Source organism: Gymnodraco acuticeps, unplaced genomic scaffold, assembly GCF_902827175.1.
Source record: "Gymnodraco acuticeps unplaced genomic scaffold, fGymAcu1.1, whole genome shotgun sequence".
Taxonomy (NCBI): domain Eukaryota; kingdom Metazoa; phylum Chordata; class Actinopteri; order Perciformes; family Bathydraconidae; genus Gymnodraco; species Gymnodraco acuticeps.
This window is the reverse complement of record NW_022990335.1, coordinates 2,452,070-2,477,073: the sequence shown is the minus strand read 5'-3', so window position 1 is coordinate 2,477,073 and position 25,004 is coordinate 2,452,070. Positions and strand designations below refer to the sequence as shown.

The 25,004-nt window shown below is 41.8% G+C and overlaps 3 protein-coding genes across 3 annotated transcripts; 2 read left to right on the top strand and 1 right to left on the bottom strand.

The window, feature by feature from the left end:
* Window positions 1-11,439: 11,439 nt before the first annotated feature.
* Window positions 11,440-13,325, top strand: LOC117550772 (protein ANTAGONIST OF LIKE HETEROCHROMATIN PROTEIN 1-like). Its single transcript, XM_034223296.1, has 2 exons — window positions 11,440-11,789; window positions 12,294-13,325. Exons 1-2 carry the CDS (start codon window positions 11,674-11,676, stop codon window positions 13,198-13,200), a joined length of 1,023 nt encoding a protein of 340 aa, XP_034079187.1. The 5' UTR covers window positions 11,440-11,673; the 3' UTR covers window positions 13,201-13,325.
* A 199-nt stretch (window positions 13,326-13,524) lies between these two features.
* Window positions 13,525-15,025, bottom strand: LOC117550773. The gene is made up of 2 exons (XM_034223297.1): window positions 14,735-15,025; window positions 13,525-14,218 (listed from the first exon to the last, which is right to left on the bottom strand). The coding sequence occupies exons 1-2, from the start codon at window positions 14,862-14,864 to the stop codon at window positions 13,605-13,607; spliced, it is 744 nt and encodes a 247-aa protein (XP_034079188.1). The 5' UTR covers window positions 14,865-15,025; the 3' UTR covers window positions 13,525-13,604.
* A 1,730-nt stretch (window positions 15,026-16,755) lies between these two features.
* LOC117550771 (probable polypeptide N-acetylgalactosaminyltransferase 8) lies at window positions 16,756-24,464 on the top strand. Its single transcript, XM_034223295.1, has 11 exons — window positions 16,756-16,933; window positions 18,602-18,950; window positions 19,135-19,301; window positions 20,269-20,455; window positions 20,831-21,028; window positions 21,181-21,295; window positions 21,619-21,804; window positions 22,368-22,505; window positions 22,649-22,741; window positions 22,844-23,014; window positions 24,179-24,464. Exons 1-11 carry the CDS (start codon window positions 16,756-16,758, stop codon window positions 24,296-24,298), a joined length of 1,902 nt encoding a protein of 633 aa, XP_034079186.1. The 3' UTR covers window positions 24,299-24,464.
* The last annotated feature ends 540 nt before the right edge of the window (window positions 24,465-25,004 follow it).

The window sequence follows — 25,004 nt, the reverse complement described above, 5'->3', positions numbered from 1 at the left end:
AAGAAGTGACTAACTGCATCAGTTAGGGTTAAAAAACGTGTATTCAGCTAAAGCATAAACATCGCTACAGTTATTATCCAGTGGAAGGTCCTACCTACTGGCCTAGTTAAATCAAAGTGGTTACTTTCTGTTGGCTGGGCAGTGTAGTTTTACACACCGTCTTATTTTACTTTCTCAGGACTTAAAACTGTTTTTTGGGGGCAGACCTCCTCAAAGAAAAATATATATACACGCATACAAGGTCATCATCTTATCTCATCGAGTCATCCGTGAGCAGAGCATCAAGTTGGCATGTCTATTGTCTATTGTCTAATGCGGCGATTACTATTTTGTTCAGCAAAACGCCTCACAAACTTATTAAGATCAACAGCTGTAGTGCGTTTTGATTCAATGCTGAGTACAGCCAAACTTGACATTCTCTTCTCTGTCATTGTAGACCGCAACTACCTCATTCCTTCAGTACTTGGGTCCGAAAGGCTTCTCGTTTTGCGCCGTTCCCACGTTCAAGTGAATTCGCCACCAATCATATTTCCACTCTCGCGCCAGGACCGGGGGAGGGGTTACGTGACGTGCATCTTGTGCTGCATTCACTTGCACTCGGACATTAGAGACTTTCTCTCATAAATGTCCGATGAGCCACAACTTTTCTTTCAAAACAAAGATGCCAACTGGGGTGGCAGCTGGGGTGGCAAGGCTATTGTTTAGGGTGGCAGTTGCCACCCCATGCCACCCCGGTAGATCCGCCCCTGGCCCTACTCAATATACAACTTTCATCTACATTCAGGCTTAATTCATTCAACAATATTCTAGAGATGACAATTGGTCTGGTGACGCTCCCATGTATGGCCATTGAGGGTTATTGTAAATGTAAATAAGAAACCATGTATTATTCAGTCTTAGTATCATTTAATCTTTTCAGTAAACATCTTTTTTACAATAGCAATATATCACACAGCCCTACTTCCTCTAGTGAGTGTGGTCAGTGAATATGAAGGTGCTGTAATGCAGGTTAAAGAGCTGCCACTGTGCAAATGTTACGTTCCCTTGTAAATATAGGGGTACAAAGGGAAGTAGCGACACACAACATAACCGGCCGAGAGAAAAAGGAGGAAACTGATCTCTGACGCCATAAAGTGGTCTTTTAATTAACACAACGAAAAAGGGCTCACCAGCCAACTTGTCAAACAAAGCTTAAGATAAGGGGAGAGCGACTGCAACCTTCCTCATGTCCTATATGGAGGCGCTGATTGGAGATTGGGAGCACCTGGGGAGATCAGAGGGAGAGAGAAAAAGACACCCACACACACCCAAACACCAGCACCCACTACGGCACGTAATAATAATAATGCAACAAGGAGATAACCACAACTTCCGGGACCAGGACAGACCACAGGTGCTGGTAATCACGCCTTCTCTCCCTCCTGATCATCTTGCAACTGAAACTGAAAAATGGAACAGGGAGAGGAGGCTTTTAGTCACCTGATAGTTATGCACTAACATGTTCTTGTGGAAAAAAACGAGCACACCAACTCTTTATGACTTTTACCTTTCCCCTTGTAAGTTGCTGTCCCAACACTTCAGGGAGAACACATAGTCTGAAGAAACTCTCAACTCTGGGAATGCTGTTGTCCCACAGGTCCACATCACGCACAATTCTCTCTACAAAGAGGTCCTTTTTAGTCCAGACAACAAAGTCGCAGTAGTCAACATCAACGAGGTGGAGCTGAGCCTGTATTTGATGGTAGTAGGCATGTCTCCTGTCCAGCTTCACAGTGCCCCCATCGTTGACGAGACAGAAGCCCTGTTCTCCAGCACACAGGCGAAGATTGGCCTCCTCTTGTTTGCTGTGTGGGCACTAAAAGTTCAATGAAAAGAAAAGTAATATATTGTACTGTAAATAAGTGTCTGCAGCTCAAAATGTATTGGGAGAGGATCCCCAAACTCAGGATCACGTCACAATCCTATACTTACCCGCTTTACTGTAGCACAATACTGAACAAATAACTTACCTTTATCTCACAGATACCAGTTCCATGGCAGGTGCACGTGACCCATCCATCTGGCGACGCTCCCATGTATGGCCATTGAGGGTTCAGCCAAAGCCCGCTGTCTTTACAGCTGAAACCCTGGTGGTGCAGACTTTGTACTCCTTCATACTGCTTTCGGACACACACACACACACACACACACACACACACACACACACACACACACACACACACACACACACACACACACACACACACACACACACACACACACACACACACACACACACACACACACACACACACACACACACACACACACACACACACACACACACACACACACACACACACACACAGTTACTTGTACTGTAACTTACTGATATACGTGATATAATCAGCGTATACCACGGGTAGAATTGTAAGTTACTTTTCACAACAAGTCGGTATCCCTCCTCGTCTGAGAAAAACTGTATACAGTTTGCTTTTCTGATTGGCTCCCTAATCCCTAATAAATACCTTGTTGCAGCTGTAGAGAACTTGTATGCCTCTGGGTAGCATATGGACTTGATCAAGGACTTTGATGGCTGTGCAAGACTAGTCTGTAGAACCTGCTTCAGTCTTGAGGCTGTGATCCTTCCTGCTCTTTGGCTAAACCATATTGCTGATAAGCTCTGGTTTCTGGTCTCCTCCTCTACTGCCTGGACCTGTGGCTGTGTCAGCTCTTCCTGTCTGAAGTCCTGGCATGCATTCTGCAACTCTGTTGGGGATAGCTGTAGCATCTCTGGTGTCCTATACTGAGGTAGTGGTTTAGGTAGCTTGCTCACAGATTTAGGGACAAATTCTCTGTAATATGGTTCCCTGGACATCAGTGCAGCACTTCTTGGGGAATTTCTGCACAAAGTCTTGAAAAACTGCATATACCTCTCTGATCCTCGCTCCAATTTTGAACCCTGGACTGTGGGACGCTGAAATGTGTGCTTCTCACCTGTCCTTCCAGCAATGGCATCATCCAGTTTTTGCTTTTTGGATTTTGCGGATGAAAAGTCTATCATCGCAACTGGAGCAGCAGGAATCTGCACATGTGAGAGACAGACCAACATGTATGTGAACATACATGTAGGTGCAGTGTAACAATGAGACAGGCAAGGACGGCATGAACAGCTGACTGACCACTGGGGTCTGAATACCTTTTTGACATGTGATGGCATTAGCCACTTGCACTTCTCAGTGGTGCAGGATGCAGTCTCATCTTCACACCTGCTTCGATTGCAAACAGAACTGCTCCAACATGTGAGCAGGATTCTGACAAACTGTATAGACAGAGACATACTGGAATAACTAGATTGATCGTAAAAGCTAGTAATGGTATAACATGAATATTATAGCAGGCATTATTTTGTCTGAGCTTAAGTGTTGTGTCAAATATGCTTTGGGTTGGGATATTTATTTTATGACTTACCCAGCCATACAGTTACAGTGTGCTGTAACAACCTCTCCATCTTCTTTAGCTACAATCCACGTTTTTAAAATGGTGTTTCTCCAGACCTCTGGGAATGGTTGACCTACACAATTGAAGCTCCAGTTCACAACTTGCGAGTTGGTAACATACATTTAACAACATCACAAGCAACACATAACCAGATGGTCTTGGTAAAGAGGTTGTTTTTAATATTAACCTCAACATAGAGTGATATAAACAACGTGCAGGCTGTTCAAAGGCTCTGAGCTGTCTATATATGGAAGCAAACAAGAGACAGAAGTATTTGAATTGTATTAGACACCGAATTTATAGCATTGAAAATAATTACTTTGAAAATCATGTATCTAAATGTTTTTGCTCCGAATTTACCTATGTGAAATAAAAATGTAAAAATTCAAGTGAAAAAAATTCGAATGTTCAAATTCAGATCCCAAAAATTCGATGTATAAAATTCGATGTCCAAAATTGCGATGCAGCATCATCCGGGCTACGCAGACAGGATAAGCAATCGAGCCCTAATGCAACTCCGACTTCTGGCCTATCAGAGCACGGCTTTGTCAGTCATGTGATCACAACAACCCGGGAGAAAAATGACGGAGAACAGCGGGGCTCGCCGCTCGGGTAAGTAGTCAGTTTGTGCTCTTTATTTTACAAGCAGTGAGGGCTCGACAGCATTTGTATCTTACATTAGCTAGCTAAATGAGTTAAGTAGCCTTGTGCCTTGCTGTTAGCAAGCTCCGTTACTATTAATTGAAGTGAATCACAACGTGTGTGTGTGTGTGTGTGGGTTGGTTGGTTGGGGGTGACTGTTTGCAAAGTAACGTAACGATCACTTCGGTTAGATAAGTCAAGTAGACCATGCTACACTATACGAAATACTCTCTTACAAAAGCCCTGCATTTAAACATGTTAATGTTACTTTAGTAAAAGTATGCTAGTATAATTAGGAAAGTGTTGTTAAAGTAGACACAAGTTATACTATTATATTATATCATTTGATTTATTGTTATTACCGATGCACGAGTTGACTTAACTGTTGTAGTTGGAGCTCATTTTGAACAATGAGCTAACTAATTATTACTTTCATAATGGTGTAATGTGCCAACTATTTTCTACATTAATAGATGAAGGTCTGGTTTGTTCAAACTCTCAAAATAGTAGGACCAGAGCCCTAGAGACTCTAGGGCTGAGTAGGACATGCTGTCATAATTAGTCCGAAGTGACACCTTTACAATGTTAAAGCTGTTAGATAAATGTAGTGACGTAAAAACTAAAGTATTCAAGATAGTGTAGTGGAAAAGAGATGTTTTTTTTTGTTTTTTTAAATGTTACCAAAACAAAATCTCTTGTTTTGGACTGACAGTAATAATTCAAGAAATAGTAGATAGATAAATAAATACACACACATCAATTTGTTGTGGATGGAACACAACAAATGGTGCTCTTACCTGTGATGCCTCCTCCACACATTATAACCAGACTGTATCATTCAAACTATAAGTAACAGTTCTAGCTACTTGACTTCAGACAAACAATTCAAAAGACAAAATCAACACAATTTATTGAAAGACCAATCTTTATTTCTCTCCTTTTGTTTGTGTTATTAAACCCTGTCAATCTAAAAAACTGAGCAACTCAACAGTTAACTGTATATTTCTTATTGTCCAAAGCATCTATTACACTATTTGTTCCCCTCTCATGTTCACAGGATGGATGATTAGAGACTTTGGGCTTTATGAACGTCCTGTCTGTTGCTTTGGCCGGAGAGGGCTGAGGGTCTTTCGCTGCGAGGAGTCCTCCTCGCAGGGAAAGACCCTGCAGGCCTGAGGGAGGAGGACCAGGCCTGATGGAGGAGGACCTGCACCAGCTGCAGAACTTAGCCCATGCTGGGCATAGCTGTTACCACCTGCACAGGCCTAGCCTGTCAATTAACAGATTAACATTTAGTGTAACTTATGTATATTATTTCGTTTTTATTTAAAAAAAAATGGTGATGGTTCATGCTTGATAACTTTTAGTTCACATTTCAATAAATTGTATTTGCACTCCTTTTGTCCGTTATTCTTGCTGAAAATGTTAGATTACACATTCACATCTGAATGAAGATTGGCACCATTTATTTATGACGTTGCAAACTCTGCGGTACAAGGCACAGGTGATGTGAAGCTCAAAGTGAGGCAAATGCATTTGATCAGCTGACATTTTTTTTGCCAAACTTTATAGGCCTGACAATAATCACACTGTCTCTGAGGTGCAACGTAAAACACAAAACAACACAAATGAAGTTCCTGTTAGACTACAAAACTATTCAGTGTGCAGGTCTTTTATGGGCTCAGAACAGTCTCATAATACACACATGCACACAGAAGGATTCACACTTGTATTTCCGGATCCACACTTGTGTTTTTCAATGCACACACAAATGTGTTCCGTTTTATATACATGTAAATAAAATCCAAATACAGAAAAAAGTTTTACATATGTATTTTTGATCCACACATTTGTTTTCCGTTTAAAACCTCTGAACCTGCAAACACAAACCGCTTTCTGTGCACGGATCGCTGTGCATTCGTGTGTGGGTTTTTTGAGACTCCCCTGACGCTCACCCGATTCGTACTTGTAATTTGTTCTATCTATAGCCAATCAGATGTCTCCTTCATTCTAAGCCAATCACATGAGCGCGCCCCCACGAGGATATGATTTATTGCGTTCATGACACATCATATACGCATTTTGCGCAGTCCGGTCAGCTCGCTAAACAGAGGGCGGAGCTTCAGATGATTATGCAGAGCTGCGTGTCTCCGGTGTCTCCGTCAGACTCAGCAGCTGATCTGATCTCTCTCTCTCGCGTCCGGTTATACTTCACTCGCGTTTATGTCCACACCGATCAAACTATTAAGAGTGAATATCGGCCGATAATGACCGGCGGGGCTCCCCCCGTTGACAGTTCACTGTCTAGCACTGGCTTCGTAGTGCACTGATCGATTAGGCTAAGCTAACCTGTAGCTGCTCCCTCCACACTCACAACAACTTCATACAGACATAAATAAAGCAGCTGTATTCGCCATACAGGAAACACACATTTAAAACGGTTTTGCCAGCCGTTTTTGTGTACACAAGCATTCAATGGTTCGGATAGTGGCTCCATGGAGCTGTCAGCTCCGGACTGCGCAAAATGCGTATATGAAGCGCTACGTCATGAACGCAAGAAATCTACCCTCGTGGGGGCGCGCTCATGTGATTGGCTTAGAATTGAGGAGACATCTGATTGGCTATAGATAGAAAAATTACAAGTACGAATCAGCTGACCGTCAGGGGAGTCTCAAAAAACCCACACACGAATGCACAGCGATCTGTGCACAGAAAGCGGTTTGTGTTTGCAGGTTCAGAGGATTTAAACGGAAAACAAATATGTGTGGATCAAACATACATATGTAAAACTTTTTTCTGTATTTGGATTTTATTTACATGTATATGAAACGGAACACATTTGTGTGTGCATTGAAAAACACAAGTGTGGATCCGGAAATACAAGTTTGAATCCATTTGCGGATCATGAAATACAAGTGTGAATCCTTCTGTGTGCATGTGTGTATTATGAGACTGTTCTGAGCCCATAGGTCTTTGTGTTACAATACAAGTGTCTCTTAGTGAATGTCCTGTACTGCTCTTAAATCTCATCACATCAGCTTCTCCTTTCCCTCTTGGATGTTCTTCTGGACCCTCAGAGAAAGAGAACATGGTGAAGCAGTCCTGTCTCTCAGGCATGTCCTTTCCTAACAGAAATATCAAAAAACATATTATTGCAGAGCAAGTGTGTTATTTAAGAAAGAGGTGTGTTTGTTTGTTCATAAATATAATGATTTTTTTATTTTAATGTGTTTTTTAAATCCAACAGTGTACTGCAAAGATAATCAGATTATGAATAAACCGTTCTAAATTCCTCAACATTGAAATAAATGTATTATTAAAATAATATTTAACTGTTATCAAAACTTAGTGCAACTGTAGAAGCTTGCTCTGTCCGGTTGTCTCACTGAAAGACAAAGGGTCGCAGCTCTCACTATGTTCAATAATATTTGCCTTAAATACATTGAAATGTGAAAGTTGAACAAAAAAGTGATGTTGCTTGGTAAAATGTAAATGTAACCTTTTGCTAAGAAAGTCCACTCAACATCACTGATGTGTAGGTGATCTAGTATTCACTCAGTCATGTTTAATGGCATGTATATCAGTGTATTAGAGTCATTACTTTATGCATTCTTTGTAAAGCATGAAAAAGGTGTACCTTGGAATCCGTGCTGAAGTTCTCTGCTGCTAGGACTCCAGATCTGTCTCTCCTCCTTTGGTCCAGCCTGTCTGGATCACCTTAAGGACACTTTGAACAAACAGATGTAAAGTTACATGCGTGGGTTACAGACTTCTTTACATGCAAACTACTTTTTATCTTCTTTTAAAAACAGGTCATAATCTTATTGTTATACTTAAGAAATTGCTGGATATCACAGTCCTTATACTGTATCAGTTTGATTGAGTATTATTGTGTAGGTCCTTTTTATTTTACTGTTACTTTGGATGAGGTTTTCATGAGTCAGTCAAATTAATTTGTTTTCAAATGCCATATTCATATGCATCACACACGTAAGGGTAAGACACAAACCTATTGAACAAATGCAATGCAATGGATAAGCTTAATTTCCACTGAAGTCACAGATAACGTCATATATAATATTTAAACAAATCATTTCCTTGTCACTAAAGCATTGACTACGCTATTCATCGTCCTTAAATGCAGGAATTAAGTTACATGTTCCGTTCTACAGCCACGATAAGGCTGTTTCTCAAGTGTGATGATAATACAATTAAAAGAGGCATTGGTAATAATATTAAAAACAACAATGTTTGGGTCGTTCGTCGGATAGGCGCTTAGCTGCAATAAATAACTCCAGTTCAACAAACCATATTACAATATCTAAGGGAGCGTTATTTCTGGACCATCTTGAAATGTGACGTTCATATTTTAAAGATACACACATTTCATTGTGAGGTTGATTTAATATACACTAAGCCTCTCTTCAACAATACGTTGAAGTTAGCTAGTCTATTTTATGCTATAGTAGAGCATAGCGAATTTAAATGAACCTTAACAATGCATACAGTAACCTAAATAGCAAACTAATTATCTAACGTACAAGGATGACCTTATTTTAGCAACCTCGCACAGAAGCCTTTTGGTATACAGTAGCATCCCACTTAATGTTTTACACTCTTGGATGCTACGCATAGCATCGTTAGCACAGATGGAGCTACGATTGCTCAAATGCTAACCCAACTCTAAACATTCATTAACGTTAGCTTAATAAAAACACCAGTAACATAACATAAAGTACGCAGGGTTGACTTACCGAAGAAACTGCATTCATGGACGGTCTGTTTCAACCGCAGATAAATCCTATATTTGCAGGACGAATAGTCCACCAGGAGCCAACACAACAAACACGGCCGAGTTCAAGTAGTGTTCTCCTCATGAGCTGAGCCGCTGTAGCATCACGGAGCTAACAGAGCTAGGAGCAGCAGTCCCGTTGTCATGAAGGGGGAATCTAACTATATACAGAATATGTTTTTGTAGATCCAGGCTAGAAACATGTTCATTTTCTTATGTTAAGTTGGACATTTTAACATAGGGTCTACGGGAATTGCTCCCATCTGCATCCATCGCCTATAGTTTGCAGCATTGGGCTTCACCGCACTGTCCCGGGGTTTGCCGCTTGGCTCTGATAGGCCAGAAGTCGGTTTGATTGCATTAGGGCTCGATTGCTTATCCTGTCTGAGTAGCCCGGATGAGGCTGCATCGCAATTTTTGACGTCGAATTTTACACACCGAATTTTTTGACATCGAATTTTAAACACCAAAATATTTGACGTCGAATTTTTTTCACTTGAATTTTTGGGATCTGAATTTGAACATTCGAATTTTTTTTAACTTGAATTTTTACATTTTTATTTCACATAGATAAATTCGGAGCAAAAAAAATTCAGATTCATGATTTTCAAAGTAATTATTTTCAATGCTATAAATTCGGTGTCTAATACAATTCGAATACTTCTGTCTCTTGTTTGCTTCCATATATATACACACAAAACACAATATATCCTAAGCTAAACACATACACATAACAAACATACACATATATACACACAACACACTCACAGGCCAGTTAATGCTGAAGGCAAGGCGACAGCCGTAACACTGACTTACATGAGTCCATGTAGCTAAAGTTAGCTAGCTAGATGTCTCCTAATAATGCTACTTAGAGGTAAGAAGGTATAGGTAGTTAACACTCACCCGGGCAAAAACAAGGCAACATTTGTTGTTTGATGTGTGCTGTGATTTTTTCACGATATCTGCGGCGTGCAGGTTCATTTAATTGTTTGACATAGTCGGTGTCCTCCATGATTCCTGCGTTGATGAATGATTGCGTTTTCACTTCCTGACCTCCACTTGAATTTCGCGCGTCATAGAAGTCACGTGACTGAAACCAAGCTATAGACTGGAAAGCTTCATAAGGCTTCATCACTACCATAAACCAGACCCGGCGTCATGGGCGGACCCCATGGGGCCGGGCCCGCCCATCCAGGATTTGGGCCCGCCCATCCAGGATTTGGGCCCGCTGTTTTAATCAGGGCTGAATACAACATTTTAATTGTTTTATTATTATGTTCAGTGGCGGCGCCAAGGTATACTGGGGTAGGCTACAGCCATACCAAGAAATGGCTTAGCCCCACCATGAAAAATGATTTTAAAGTAAGCTAAATAAAGTCCACCAACTCGCGCGGAGTAAATTGCACAGACAGCAGTAAATACCGAAGACTAGAAACGGTTTGAAAACTTTTGTCACGTAGTGATCGTCTTCTCAATAGAACATCTTTGATAATGTCTTCTGGCCAATCAGAATCACGATAACTGCGTGGTGTTGTTGCAGGAAGTCCCGACGGAGAGTATACTTTTGCTGTAGTACATCTCTACCAGTGACGTGCGGTGACGTTCATGGCTGGTGAGGCACTGATTCTTTCAGAGTCAGATTTACAAATATTATATTTTGACCTTAATCGAAATGTTCGGTTATTTTCAAAAGCTTTTTTAGTCTGATGCGTCGATTCATTTTAAACAGACTGTTCAACAAAAGGATACCCCAAATCTAAATATTGGATTGTTCTTTCTTAGTAAGATCCCATGTTCATTTTACAATTGTGGTCTTACCTTGACTTGAAGATGAAGTCCATGCTATCCTCTGGACAACAATCTCCATTACATTTTTGTAAAAGTCCTCCTTATCTCCCTCTAGTTTCAAAACAAAAGTCTAGTTTGTTGTTACCGTCTCTGCGTAGAATAACAGTAGCAACAAGAACATGTGGGCTCACGTGCGCCCCCTTCAGTGCGGCAGAGGTTATGGCTGCCTCTCCAGGTGCTTTTTTCATTGCCGTTGTATGGTGAGACGCAGCGAGCCTAAATATCATATATACGTGAAATAAGTTATTTAGAGACTATGGATGGCGAGGATAAATGTAATAAAGGGATCTACAAACATTACATTGGTGACATACAGTGAGATGGTAACAGGCATGCGCTTAGGGCCCGCTTTCCAGACAGTTTCTGTGGGGTGACGCATTCTGAGGTGACCTGACCCCACAGTAACTGGCTTGAGCGCGCTCACAAAATAAGTGCCCGCGCTACATTAGTGCCCGCGCTCCAGCCATTTACTGTGGGTTAGGCAGAGCTCGTCCCTGTCTCACTCCTCTTCGCTCCCATGTAGTTGTAGCGGAGCTCGGCCAATTTGCTGATTTTCACTATAAAAAGCGATTGGAATCATACAGAAATCACAACACAGATCAGTGGAGACATTTTATTATTATTACTATTTCGTTTTTCTTTAGTTGTTTTTCCGTTACGGGCCGGCCACACTACAAGCGTAAAATTCGCTTCCAACGCCCCAAGATTTACGCTTGGGGCGTTTCTTCGAGCCCCGCGACCAACAACCAATCAGAATCTCCATGTGAATCTCCCGCCCCGGACATACAAAGTGAAAAACCCCGGTTCTTCTCCACTATTGCTAAAATGGATGCCGTCTACAAAGGGGGGAATACCACCTTCTCGTCCAGGAGCTCCGTCTCGATGACCGCCTTTTTCAGAGGTACTTCAGGATGAGCAAGGAGGTGTTCGACGAGTTGCTCGGAAAGGTGGGCCCACTGATTACAAAGGTGGACACCCATCTGCGTATGTCAATCGGCCCCGCCGAGCGACTCGCCATCTGCCTACGGTACGTTTTGTGTATTTCTACTTCTTTAATCTGACTCTGTATAGAAGGAGAGAGAATGCACGAATGATGACTGAAGTCTGTGATTTAGTTCAGATGGGTAACATTAATTAAGATATCTAGGTAAACACAGTATTGCTCCCCTGTGTACATGGCGTGTGTGTCTGTGTCTGTGATCAATGTGTGTGTGGGGATCTGTGTGTCTGTCTGTGTTCAATGTGTGTGTCTGTGTGTCTGTGTTCAATGTGTGTGTCTGTGTTCAATGTGTGTGTCTGTTCAATGTGTGTCTGTGTTCAATGTGTGTGTCTGTGTTCAATGTGTGTGTCTGTTCAATGTGTGTCTGTGTTCAATGTGTGTGTGTCTGTGTTCAATGTGTGTTCAATCTGTGTCTGTGTTCAATGTGTGTGTCTGTGTTCAATGTGTGGAGGGGGGGATCTGTGGTCTGTGTGTGTGTGTGGGGTCTGAATAAATATATTTTGTAATCATGTATATATCTTTTTTTCTCAGGTACCTGGCAACTGGTGACTCGTACGCGACGATAGCCTTCAGCTATCGGGTCGGGCGTTCTACAGTGGCAGTCATTGTCAAGGAGGTTGCGGGGGCCATCTGGACCGCCCTGGTCGAGGAGTGCATGCCGGTACCACAGGTGGAGGATTGGAGAGCCATCGCTGCTGGGTTCCAGGAGCGCTGGGAGTTTCCCAACTGTGTTGGTGCCATAGATGGGAAGCACGTCGTTATCCAGGCTCCAGCAAATGCAGGTTCCCTCTACTTTAATTATAAGTCCACCCACTCCTTGGTACTGCTGGCTGTGGTGGATGCTGAGTACCTGTTCAGGGTAGTGGATGTTGGAGGCTTTGGGAGGAGCAGCGACAGTGGGAGCCTGCGGAATTCTGCATTTGGAGAGAGCCTCCGAGACGGCAGTCTGCAGCTACCACCTGACACCGTCATCGCAGGATCAGAGCGGCGGGGCCCTCTCCCCCATGTCTTCGTTGGAGATGAGGCATTTCCGCTGCTGGACAACCTTCTGCGTCCATTCCCTGGACGTCACCTCACCCGTGAAAGGAGGTTATTTAACTACCGCCTCAGCCGTGCCAGGTTGGTGGTTGAATGTGCGTTTGGCATCCTCTCAACCCAGTGGAGAATGCTCAGGCGTGTCATCACCACCAGCCCCGAGGTGACGGAGTTGTGTGTGAAGGCTGCCTGTGTGTTGCATAACTTCCTCCGCAGGAAGACCATTGATATGCCATCACGCACACCTATCGCAAGGTCCACGGATGAAGTTACTCCAACCCTGTGTGATGCACCGAGGATGGGCTCCAACAATGCCACACGGCAATCCATCCAACAGCGGGAGACCTTCTGCTCCTACTTCAACGAGGAGGGGGCAGTGCGATGGCAGGCAAATGTGGTGTAGGCCCATATTTGTCTCCAAACCAAAAAGCTCTTTTAAGAGCTACCCATTTTCTTTAAAAAGCAAATATTCCAAATGAGCCATTTTAAAATCAACCATTCCTAATAAACATGTTTCTTGAATTGATATCATGATATAACTAACAACCTTTTTCCTTCAGCCCTGTTTTTAGTGATAAACCACTCATAATTTATCAGGGTTTCACCTGAATAATTACAGAAGACAGCACATTATATATCGACATACAAGAAGCTCCTGGTATGTTGTAACTGACAAACCACATGAACAAGTCAAGACACAGTATAGCCATAACATACTTTTAAATAACTTTTATTTATGTGATGTTGTGTGTGATGAGTGATGAGTGTAAAAAGATGTAATGTGGATCAGTATCAGTATCTAATTAATTAATTATTAATGTCCATTTCTGTGGCCTCCAGGACCGCCTCTTGTAGCTTCATTTTCAGTCTCATGCTGCTCGTCCTGCTCAGCTTTTGCATTGCAGGCCAGAGACTCCTTAAAAAAAGGAGGTCCTCGTCTTCCACCTCCACCACTGGTGGTGGGGGTGGTGGTGGTGGTGGCATGGCCAGCATCGGGCCTACGGCCGACAGCAGGTTCTCCTCAAAAGGGGACATCTCCCTTCCCCTGCTCTTCTTCCCCCGGAATGCTGGCACACTGGCCGGCACACCGTCTGGCACACTGGCCGGCACACTGGCCGGCACACTGGCCGGCTGACTGGCCGGCTGACTGCTACCTGGCTCTGGCTGGCTTTCCAGACTGTCATCCAGGCTGTCACCCATAGAGTCTTCCTCTTCTTCTGCTCCGGTGGGTGGAGGCAGGGGTTGCTGGGGGAAATTGCTGGACGTCTCACGGTCCAGCATGAAGGGCTTTAAAAAGCTCATTACTGCCGCGAGACGCCAGGGCTTAGATCCCCCGGAAGCCCCTGCCCCGCTACTTTTCCCTTCCTTCTCCCTGCGGTATCGGTCCCTGAGGGACTTCCAACGCTTTTTGCACACTTCGTCTAATAAAATGAAAATGAAAGAATACAGTTAATTTCAGAAAATGATTGCTCCATTAATGAAAACCAAATCCCTTTCAATTGCATACAAGGTTTTACATGTCACACTTTATCAGAATCAAAAACAGGTTTATTGCCAGGTAGCTTTGCACATACTAGGAATTTGACTTGATGTCATGGTGCATATATACAAAACAAGAAATCTAATATAAAACACAACATGTATTGTACAGTTAAATTGCAAAAAGATAAAAAATTAAATAAAGCAGTAATTTACATGGAAATAGAATGCTAGGAATGAATTTTTGCATATATATATATAACTAAGAAATGTGAAAGGAGTATGACTGTGTGCATTAATGTAATGCAATATAGTCTATGATGTGGCAGCGGATGATTAACATGTATGTGATTAATGTCTATGGCGCTATTTTATGCTAAATATACCGGCTATGTTTCATTAGCTATGTTAACATGAAGTAAACTGGATATAAAATCCCCAAACAGGCGAAAACCTACCAGTTTCCCCCACTGTCTCTGCCACCTCCTTCCATGCCTGGTTCCTCTGGTTTCTATCCCGGTAGGTGAACAGGGTCACATCAAATAATACAGGGTGATTCGCTACCGCTACGATTATAACCTCGTCCATTTTATTTCAAATATAGACATGAACGGCGGGATATCTCAGGATATCTCTCCCAGCGTATGCGCGGTTTTTGATTGGCTACGGCTTGAGCTGTCAGATTTTCTGAAACGGGATTTGATTGGCTTACGCTCACTTGTCAGGAACGGAGAGAGCGTTTCGTGCGTAAAAAGTTCAACATTGTTCAACTTTTTACGTGCGAGACGCTCTCAAAGTTACGCTTGCCTTCCCGTGATGCAGTTCGGCGAAAACGTGAGCGGACGTGACGTCACCCCATTCAAAGTGAATGGGCAGACGCGCTAGAGGCGTAATTTTACGCCTGAAACGCTTGTAGTGTGGAGGGCCCGTTACATTGGAGTATGACAGGTGAAGCTCTGCCTCCCCTGACTGCACGTCGCTGATCTCTATATACATCGAAACAACATTACGTGTTGATAGAAATCAACACGTAATGAAATAAGACCCCACGGTTTGATGATTGATAGGTGTGTGGGTTGTCTTTCATTTTGACACACAGAACAATGGGGGCTATCCACCCTTATCCACAATGTAAAGTCATTCACACAGCCTCTTCTCTCTGTGAGGTGCAGCAGGTTCAGCTTTCAGAACAAAGTAACAGAAAACTAAAATGGCATTCATTTTTTAAATATGTCGTGTAGTAATAGATTTATTTATTATTCTTCTCAAGAGAGTACCAGAATGTGTATTTTATGTTAGTATTTCCTGGGGGAGAATCCCCCCAGACCCCCTTGCAGGGGTTGGGTTTTCAGCATGTCAACTCCAGCTGGTCGTCCTTTTTATTTACTACAACACAAATGTGCCTTTTTATTTCATACAGTTCAATTTGGATTGAGACAGGGAAATAATCTAAACCTCACGCTTGGCGTTTCACTGTCAAGGGGAGCGTGTATGTAATTACATTGCAAATACTGACTTGAGCCCCACCACTGTATAGGTTAGCCCTACCATAGATTACCCAACAAAAACACTCTGGAGCCGCCACTGATTATGTTTATTGTTGTTATTTGTAGGGCTTTGTCCTAATATTTATTTTTGTTTTAAACTATGTTGAAAGATTAGTTTAATATAATTTGTTGTATTATGCTATGAAATTCTGAATGAAAGACTGCGCGCGAGACTGGTTTTTCGCTGGGTTGAGTCGTGTGGGTTTTTGAGTGAGATGCGGCACAGCAGCCTGTCAGTTTACGCTTGCTAGGTTAGTTTGGCTATTATCATTTATATTTATCTGCAACAATGGATATCAGGAAGTGGTTCACACTTATACACTTGAAAGGAATATGGCAACTCAGCGCCAGATGCAGGCACATTAGAAGACATCAGTTACCAACGAGCTAGCAAGCCAGCCAGGGACAAGGGAGGCTGGCAATCAATTATATTTTGAAGAGAAATTGACTCTCAAGCCGGCTCTCTCACAAACTCCTGCTCTGTGCGCAAGCAGACCGCTGCACATGCTCTCTGCCTCGCTCAATCTCTCTCTCTCTCTCTCTCTCCCTTTCTCTCAATCGCTCAACCTTACTCCACCTCTCCACCCTGTGTGTGCTCAAGTTTGCCTGCGTGCTTGCCCAAGTTGGCACAGCGTTACAAATGTGCCACAAAACCAACCAATGGATGTAGCCTATAATAAGACCGTCAACAGCCTTATGGCAACCTAAACCCCCCCCCTGAGCTGGGGGCGTTACTAATTATGAAATTAGGAACACTTGCGCCAGGTGAAGGGCAGGTCTCACCTCGCCTTTCAACAAAAATAACCTACAACCCAATGTGCATTTTACCAGCTGCATAGTTGTAACCGTCAGTGCAGTCTTATCGCACTGTGGGCGTCTGAGTTGCTTTTTATTGTCTTGGTGTTGGGTCAGTCGTCGGGTCTGCTATCAGTATGAGAGGAGCAGGATTAAAGCGACCAGTCCTCATATTAATGATCATTGGGCTCATCTTCTACGTGAGCCTGTATATAAAGAGTGGATATGAGGATACAGCGGGGTCCGAAAAATATATTGAACCTCCTCGGGTGATCAGGAGTCTATCTGACCTGGAGACAAGCGTCAACAACCTCTGTGAGTCAAGGACATTATTTGTTTTTTCTAAGTTCATGTTACACTTTTTAATCAGGTTTAATCGGTAGCCTATAAAGATGGGAAATTGTAAGGCAATTATGTTTAATTGGATTAAACTTAAGTTATTAGACATCCTGTGCTTTTATATTCATGTTTCCACGCTCATTTCATTCATCAATATATGTAATGATGTATAAAAGTGCCCTTAGAAAATGGCAACTTTTTTAAAGGTATAACAAAAAGTTTGAAATAAAATTAACATCGATGTGTTTATACATTTTAATATATTCATATACATATGTTGCTTACTGAGGTTCAAATGTGTGCTATTGATACAGTACATTCTCAACTGATCAAAACCTGCAGTAAGTCATTAACATTTGTCTAAAATGTGCAGCTTTTGCGGGCTTCACGTAACGCCCATATTTGCCTATAAATAGTCAAAGAAACGCTCATTCATTCATTCATTCTGACTGACTGTATGAAGAAGATCAAAGGAAATGACGACAGAACAGCTAAAAAAGACATCTGCACACCGTGTCAGATTTTGGTTATTTTGGGGAGGTCGAGATAAATCATATTGTTTGGTGGATGCAGTTTGAACTAGAGTAGCAGCATGGAGGTCGGATCGTCACCAAAATAAATAAATAAGTGGTCCGAAAAAGGTTAATGACAAAAATAATACACATAGCCTTCCTCAGGCAGTGTGTTTGTACCGGGGACAGGAGACACCCCCTTGATGAGAGACTGTAAGAAATGATCGGGGAATCCCTCCGGAGTGGAGTCATGACGACTGGATCTGAATTATGTTTTCGTATTTGGTGGTTTGTGTCCCAGCTGTCGATCAGCTGTGCGCAGCGTCTCCACAGCAGCCTGTGCATCTCAACCCCCCCTCTCCGCAGCAACTCTATGTCCACCAGTTAAAGGAAAAACAACTAATGTGTTGTGTTATATTAGCTGTACAATTTACCACATATGGTGTTCTTAGTTTCCATACCTCCTGTGTTTTATGAGCGACTTATCAAGTCTTGGCAAACGGCATAAAACATGATTAAACATGGTAGTATATAAAACCATGCTCGTACAACCTATAGAAATGCAAAACAGCATCATTTATGAGAAAACATTTCATAACATTAACACAACATATTCGAGGTAGTTTTAAATAACATATCCGTATTTATTTATTTCTCCAAGTTATGTTTTTGTGTGCACTGAGGAGTCTCAAACGCGTTTGTTTAATCATTTTAAGATTGGCTTTAATCAATGTTTGAAAATGAATTCTTCATATGATAAATGAGAGGTAACATTTTGTTTATGGTATTATTTCCACATATTTCTCTCCATTCTTCCTTCTGCCAACGGTGTCGCAGTTTCTCGTCTCTCCCGTTGTTGTGCTTAGTGCGTACGCATGGGTTAGAGTTTGCGTGGAGGACCGCACGTTTTCCCGTCAAGTTAATATTTTATAAATCGCAAACATTGCGTAGAAACTGGCGTCCGCCATTTTTTTAGCGTATATCCCTTTTATAAATGAAGCCCCTGATCTTATTATTGTCAGGGTGTCAAAAATTGCTTAAAATGTGCCCAATTTGGTTCAGTGGGTCAATATAGTAATTCATTATCATGGTTAATAGAACACATGATTCTCATTTTGCTTGTTTTGTCAAGACAACCTACTGAAAGCTTTTGAGCAGAAGCAGGACACCATGCAGAAATTGCTCGAAGAGGACGTAGAGCGAAGGAGAAAAGCTGCAGAGGTCATACAGCCACCAGTCCAGAAGCTCCCAGAGCAGAAAGAGGAACCTCAAGCAAAGATCGAGGAAAAACAGGAGGCCCCTGTAAAGAAAAAGTCAAATAAACTCTTCCCTGACTCCCCCCTGTTCAAGGAGTGGGGTGGGAATCTGTCTGAGGATGAGCAAAGAGAGGCACAGAGTTTGTTTGATAAGTATGGCTACAACGTGTTTCTGAGTGATCGCCTTCCTCTAGATCGTGCTATTGCAGATACCAGGGATAAAAGGTACGCATTGTTATCTCCTATGAAGCCATAACTACCGTGTCACTTCGTACACAATGCAGGGTTAAAGGTTGTTTATAGTTCACCTAACTTGTTTGCTGATAATCCTTCACCTTTTTGTTACCGTCTGTTTGGATTAAACATTTACACAGCTTGTTAAAAAGACAAGGGTTGTGTTTCTGAACAGGTGTCTTGAAAAGACATACCCAAAGGATCTGCCAAGCATCGGGGTGGTGTTGATCTACCTGAATGAGGGCCTTTCGATCCTCAAAAGAGCCCTGCGCAGCATCATCGACCGCACCCCTAAAAACCTGCTGAAGGAGATTATTTTGGTGGATGATAATAGCTCGAATGGTGTGTATGTTTCAAGTGAATCACATTACGCTACTGCTAAATCCTGTTTCTTTGTGCAGATGCCCATGCTGCTGGAACATGTCTTTTAGTTTTTAAATATATTGCTGCTTTTAGACTGGAATCCTGATTTTTATCAGTTTTTTTTATATGAATATACTTTTCTCAGAAGTCTTGTAAATCTCCCAGAAGGCATTTTGTCAAATGATCCTCCAGCTTTGAAGCAGTTGTTTCATACTTTAGGAAATACACCTCTTGGCAAGAGTAAGTTCAGAAGCTGAATGCTACTGTCTTATCTGTAACGTCTTATCTTAGCTTTTGAAGAAACACTTTCATGTCAACTAAATATAATTCATCAGTTTAAACACATGTTGTTGATCATACTCTGGATATGACAAAAACGAGAATTCATGTTGCTACAGCTCCAGCACATTATCACCAATAAAACCACACATTTTAACATTTGTAAGTGTAAAATAATGTATTAGTCTGCTTTTAGAGTTCCTGCAATTTGTACTTTGTGACCTTTGGACAAGGCCATGCTCTGCAAATGTATTTTACAGTCTTAATGCTAAGCTGTCCAGGTGTTCGCTGTAAAACGATATCCAACCCTATCAATCTTTAATCAAACTGAACTGACAACATAAATGTTATCTTGCAGAGTTTTCACTGGTGTCAATTCAGTTCTGTTATCTTATAAGCTAAGAGAACTGAATTGACACCAGTGAAGTCAACAGAGTAGAGTTGTGTAAAGAAGGGTGGAGAACGTACTATAAATGTTAGAGCTGCGGCACTGGATTGTACTAATATAACTCATAGTTGTCCATCCTATAATTAATTAAACATCTAACGCTTTTCAGTATAATTTAAGATAAGTGGTATCACCCCCTTGCTTTGGAAAAACCAAATCTGTCACGCCTGTTCTTCCCTAATGTCATAACATATTCCCACTTTATCCTCTCAATTCAAGAGGACCTGAAGGGTGACTTTGACGTGTATGTGAAGTCGCTTGAGCAGCAGAACCCAGGCCTCCGCTTTACAAGAGTGAGGCACAATGAGCAGCGAGGCCTTTCATACGCCAGGGCTTCTGGGTGGAGGGCTGCTACTGCTGACGTGGTGGCCATCCTGGACGCACACATTGAAGTCCATGAAATGTGGTAAGAGTGTGGCAAAAATAAATCCTTTTCAATGTTAGTTTATTTATAACATTAACAGTAAGTATGTTATGTTTGTAGAGAAAAATATTTAACTTTTCATTTGAGCCAGCCAGCTGAGTGGAAGCACACTTACTCCTGAAAGGTGACAATATTTCTGGATGTAGTTTGGTAGACATTTTTTAAAACCTTTAAACTACTCTCAACAAGATATGTTTGTGTTATTCCCAAGCCTATACGGAAATAATCACAATGTTACACAATTTAATAAATGTACACAGCAATTTTGTTTTTCTCCAGTAGACCGACTGTCAGGGCTCGACAAATGATCAAAGTGAATAGTGAACCTGCTCTCCTCCCTTCTTTTCACTCATGCAGGGCTGAACCTCTGCTGACGCAGATCAAGGGGGATCGGACCGTGGTGACGTCCCCTGTGTTTGACAAAGTCAACTATGATGACCTTACAGTTATTCCATACGAACCAGCCGCACATGCCTTCGACTGGGCTTTATGGTGCATGTATGAGAGTTTCTCCGACGATTATTACAAACTCATGGATGGCTCACTGCCTGGAAAGTAAGTAAAAGTGTATCCAGTCTATTTTTACATGTCTCAAACAAATATAACATGGATGAGGCTTTCTTGATGATTTGAAATGAAACTGATGTATTCCACTGTAGAATGTTTAAAATGATACACGACTCACAGTTTACTCCTTTTTATTTCAGGAGTCCATCTGTCATGGGAATCCTAGTGGCTGACAGGAAGTATCTAGGAGAAATTGGAGTTCTCGATGAGGGAATGAAAGTGTACGGTGGTGAAAATGTGGAGTTGGGAATTCGAGTGAGTAAGCGTCGCCTATCCAACATCAAATCTGATGCAGTCTCAGGCTTTAAGCACCATTAACCCTGTCACTATTTTTGTTTTAATGATTGTGAGGTGAACAGCTATGTTACAGAGGATAGAGATGTGGATAGTGGCTATTTCTTTATTGGTAACTTCCTGGAGTCTTTATTGGTTGTCTGGCTACTTTGCCAGGAAGAGATGGTGTCCTGCAAACTGTGTGCTTTGCGCCTGCACTAATAATTTTGTTGACAGAACAATTATTCTATTTGATAAATGAGTATAAAGGATAACATGTTTAGTTTTCTGCTCGTATACTGTAGGTGTGGACATGTGGAGGCAGTATTGAAGTAGTTCCATGCTCCAGGATCGCCCACATTGAGAGGGCCCATAAGCCCTACATGCCTGATCTGTCTGTAGCCATGAGGAGAAACGCCATGAGGGTAGCAGAAGTCTGGATGGATGAATACAAACACAATGTCAATTTGGCTTGGAACTTGCCATTTGAGGTACTTAATTTGTGGGCAAACTAAATGTGGCACTTTTGTGGGCACTTCAAACTAAAAGTAAATTGTCAATAAGTGGCTGTTTTCATTGTGAAATAGCCTCCAAATTATAACACATACATTAATCACCATCGTGTGCCAACAATTTGAAAATAGCATAATGATGCTGTCCCAAAGAAGTGTGCAGTCATGTCTGTGAAAGAGCAGGAGTTGGTTATTGTAACCCTTTTTTTTACTCTTATTAAGCCCTCTGGCACTTTGTATACATGAAGCAATGAATAAAAAAAACTGGATGAAACAAACTAACTATAACAACACTGTCGATTTGTATTAGAATTCGATTTAAAACTATACTAGCTTAAAGCTTAGTATACTTGGTGTTTTTGACAGTATGTTTTTATGACTGAAATATAATTGCCTATTGATAAAGCTTTATGTGCATTTTGAGATTTCTCGGGGCATTTCTTTCCCGTGCCCCCTTAACTTCTGACAATAAACGGGGCATCTTTGAGGGAATTTCAATCACTTAAGCTACAAAATAACAATGTACACCATACTCCCTGCAGAATCATGGAATTGACATTGGGGATGTCACGGAGAGGAAAGAACTAAGGAAAAGGTTGAACTGTAAACCCTTCAAATGGTACCTGGAAAATGTGTATCCCAAGTTGGATCCCTTGGACAACCTAGTAGCCTATGGAGGAGTAAGTTTAGTTTCATCTAATGCTTTGAATGGTGGTAGAATTATTGCAAGGTGTGTGTTTTAATGATTCACTCCTACACAGCAATGTTTTATCTTCATTTGAGCTCCCATTTATATAGTTGTTTTTTTCTCCCCTACTTAAAGATGAAGAATCTTGATACCAACATGTGCATAGACCAAGGTCCAGTGCCGGGAAACACACCCATCGCCTACAATTGCTACTACTATGGACCTCAGGCAAGTTAAGATTCTAAAAGTGGTTGTCAAGATTAATCCTTAATCTTTGTCGTATTTGCTGCTGATTTAACTGCCAAAACTGCTTTTTAAAATACTTTTTAGATGACTTATTTTCGATCAAACGGAGAGCTCTACATCGGCGGCATCAAGTCCCACAAGTACAATGACAACCGGTGTATAGCTGACATTGGGAATAAAGAAACAGAACCAGGGCTGTTCAACTGCAGAGAGGCTCTGCAGAAGAAAATGGGGATCTACTGGGACTTCACTCAGGTACTATTAATAATAATAATACATTTATTTTAGGGGGCGCCTTTCATAACACCCAAGGACACCTTACAGGGTTACAGATTTACAATTTACATTTACAATTTTACCTTACAAATTAAAACAGTGGATTTAGTGAAGTATCAGCCGGGGTAAGACAAGACAAACAACAGGAAATTGACTACAAAAGGACACAAAAGGACACAGGGTACAGATTATAAAGAAAATGCCAGTTTGAACAGGTGGGTTTTGAGTTGGGTTTTGAATGTTGTTATGGAATCAGACTGTCGGATGTGTAGTGGCAGGGTGTTCCAGAGTCTGGGAGCCGAGCAGCTGAAAGCTCGAGCACCCATGGTTTTGAGGCGATAGCTTGGGACGGTGAGAAGTCCTACGGGCGGAGGGTGCGGGAGGGGGTGTACTCCTGAAGGAGGTCAGAGATGTAGATGGGGGCAAGGTTATGGACAGCTTTGTATATGAGTAGAATGTTTTTGTAGTCAATACGGTAGCGTACAGGAAGCCAGTGTAGCTGAGTGAGAATGGGGGTGATGTGGTCGGATGAGTTGGTGCGGGTGATGATCCGGGCAGCAGAGTTCTGGATTATTTGCAGTCTATTGAGGAGCTTGATGGGAAGGCCAGTCAGAAGTGCATTGCAGTAATCAATCCGGGATGTGACGAATGAGTGGACCAGGATTTCAGTGCTGGGTTGGGACAGAGATGAGCAGAGTCTGATGAAATGTAATCTAGCAAAAGAAGCAACTGGTCAAATACTGTTACTAGTAAAAGCCCTGTGTTCAAAAATATTGTTGTTGTTAAAGTATTGGCATCTAAATAAACACCTAATGTAGCATAATGTGTTTAAGACTTTTATTTATAATTAACATTTTTAACACTAAATTGTGTTAACTTTCACTAGGAGTGGTTATATCTAACCGTTGGTGTTTTGACATATCTGAAATGTTATTGTTTTACCACTATATTAATCAAATGACTTCACAAACCACGTCTGTTTTCACCAAATCTGAAAATGCATGTAGTTGTCATAATTTGGCATGTACCACCCTTTGAAATGATAGGGTGGGTTAGCTCATGGTGACTCATTGTTCAAAATGTTGCATGATGACATACTGTGTAATGTGTATACCTACTGTTTACATGTATTCTCTTTTCTAGGGCAAGGAGATAAAGAACAGAGAGACAAAAAGATGTCTGGAGATTAAAAAAGATACACTAGTAATACAGGAGTGCTCTGGCCAAAGATGGGAAGTCCAACACATAATCAAAGCCTTTTAAAGTGTGTCTGTGTGTTTGCGACCAACAAGAAGTGCACTTCTCTGCTCATAGGTCAGTCTCAAAGAAAGTCAGTCACGCTATCATGGTTATAATTTAAAGGGCACCTATCATGCAAAATGCACTTTTTTATATCTTTTATACATAAATATGTGTCCCCGGTGTGTCGGGGAACTCACGCAGCGTCAGAAAATGAGCGGATACAGATTTGCTGCCGATATGACGTCAAATTGGCGGCGGACCCACAGAAAGTTGCTATCGGAAACAATGCCTGACGTGTTTTGGACGTAATCTCGTCTTTGTTTACATTAGCAAGCCTGCTAACACTCAGAGCTAAGCTGTAGGCCTACCGGAGAGCACATGTGTTTAAAAAGCAGGAAATAAAAAAGGAACTCACCTTGTGATAAACCCGCAAGAGAAAAAGCATTTGAGCTCCATACTGTTTCATAAATAATCCTTGATGTGGTTTAGAACAGGATGGTGTTTTATCACAGCAGAATGTAACTTCATCTCCGCTAGAATTCTGATCAGGCATTAGCTCCGCCTCCTCTTCTTTCTTTTTTTTCAAGCTAAGGACCCAAAATCCGCGTTTCTCTAACAGGGCTGAAAAAGAGGGGTATGAGCAGTATGAGGCATGGCTACAATGGGTGATCTGTTTGGTATTTTATGCAAAAACATGTTTTGTATAGGTATGGCCCTACAATATATG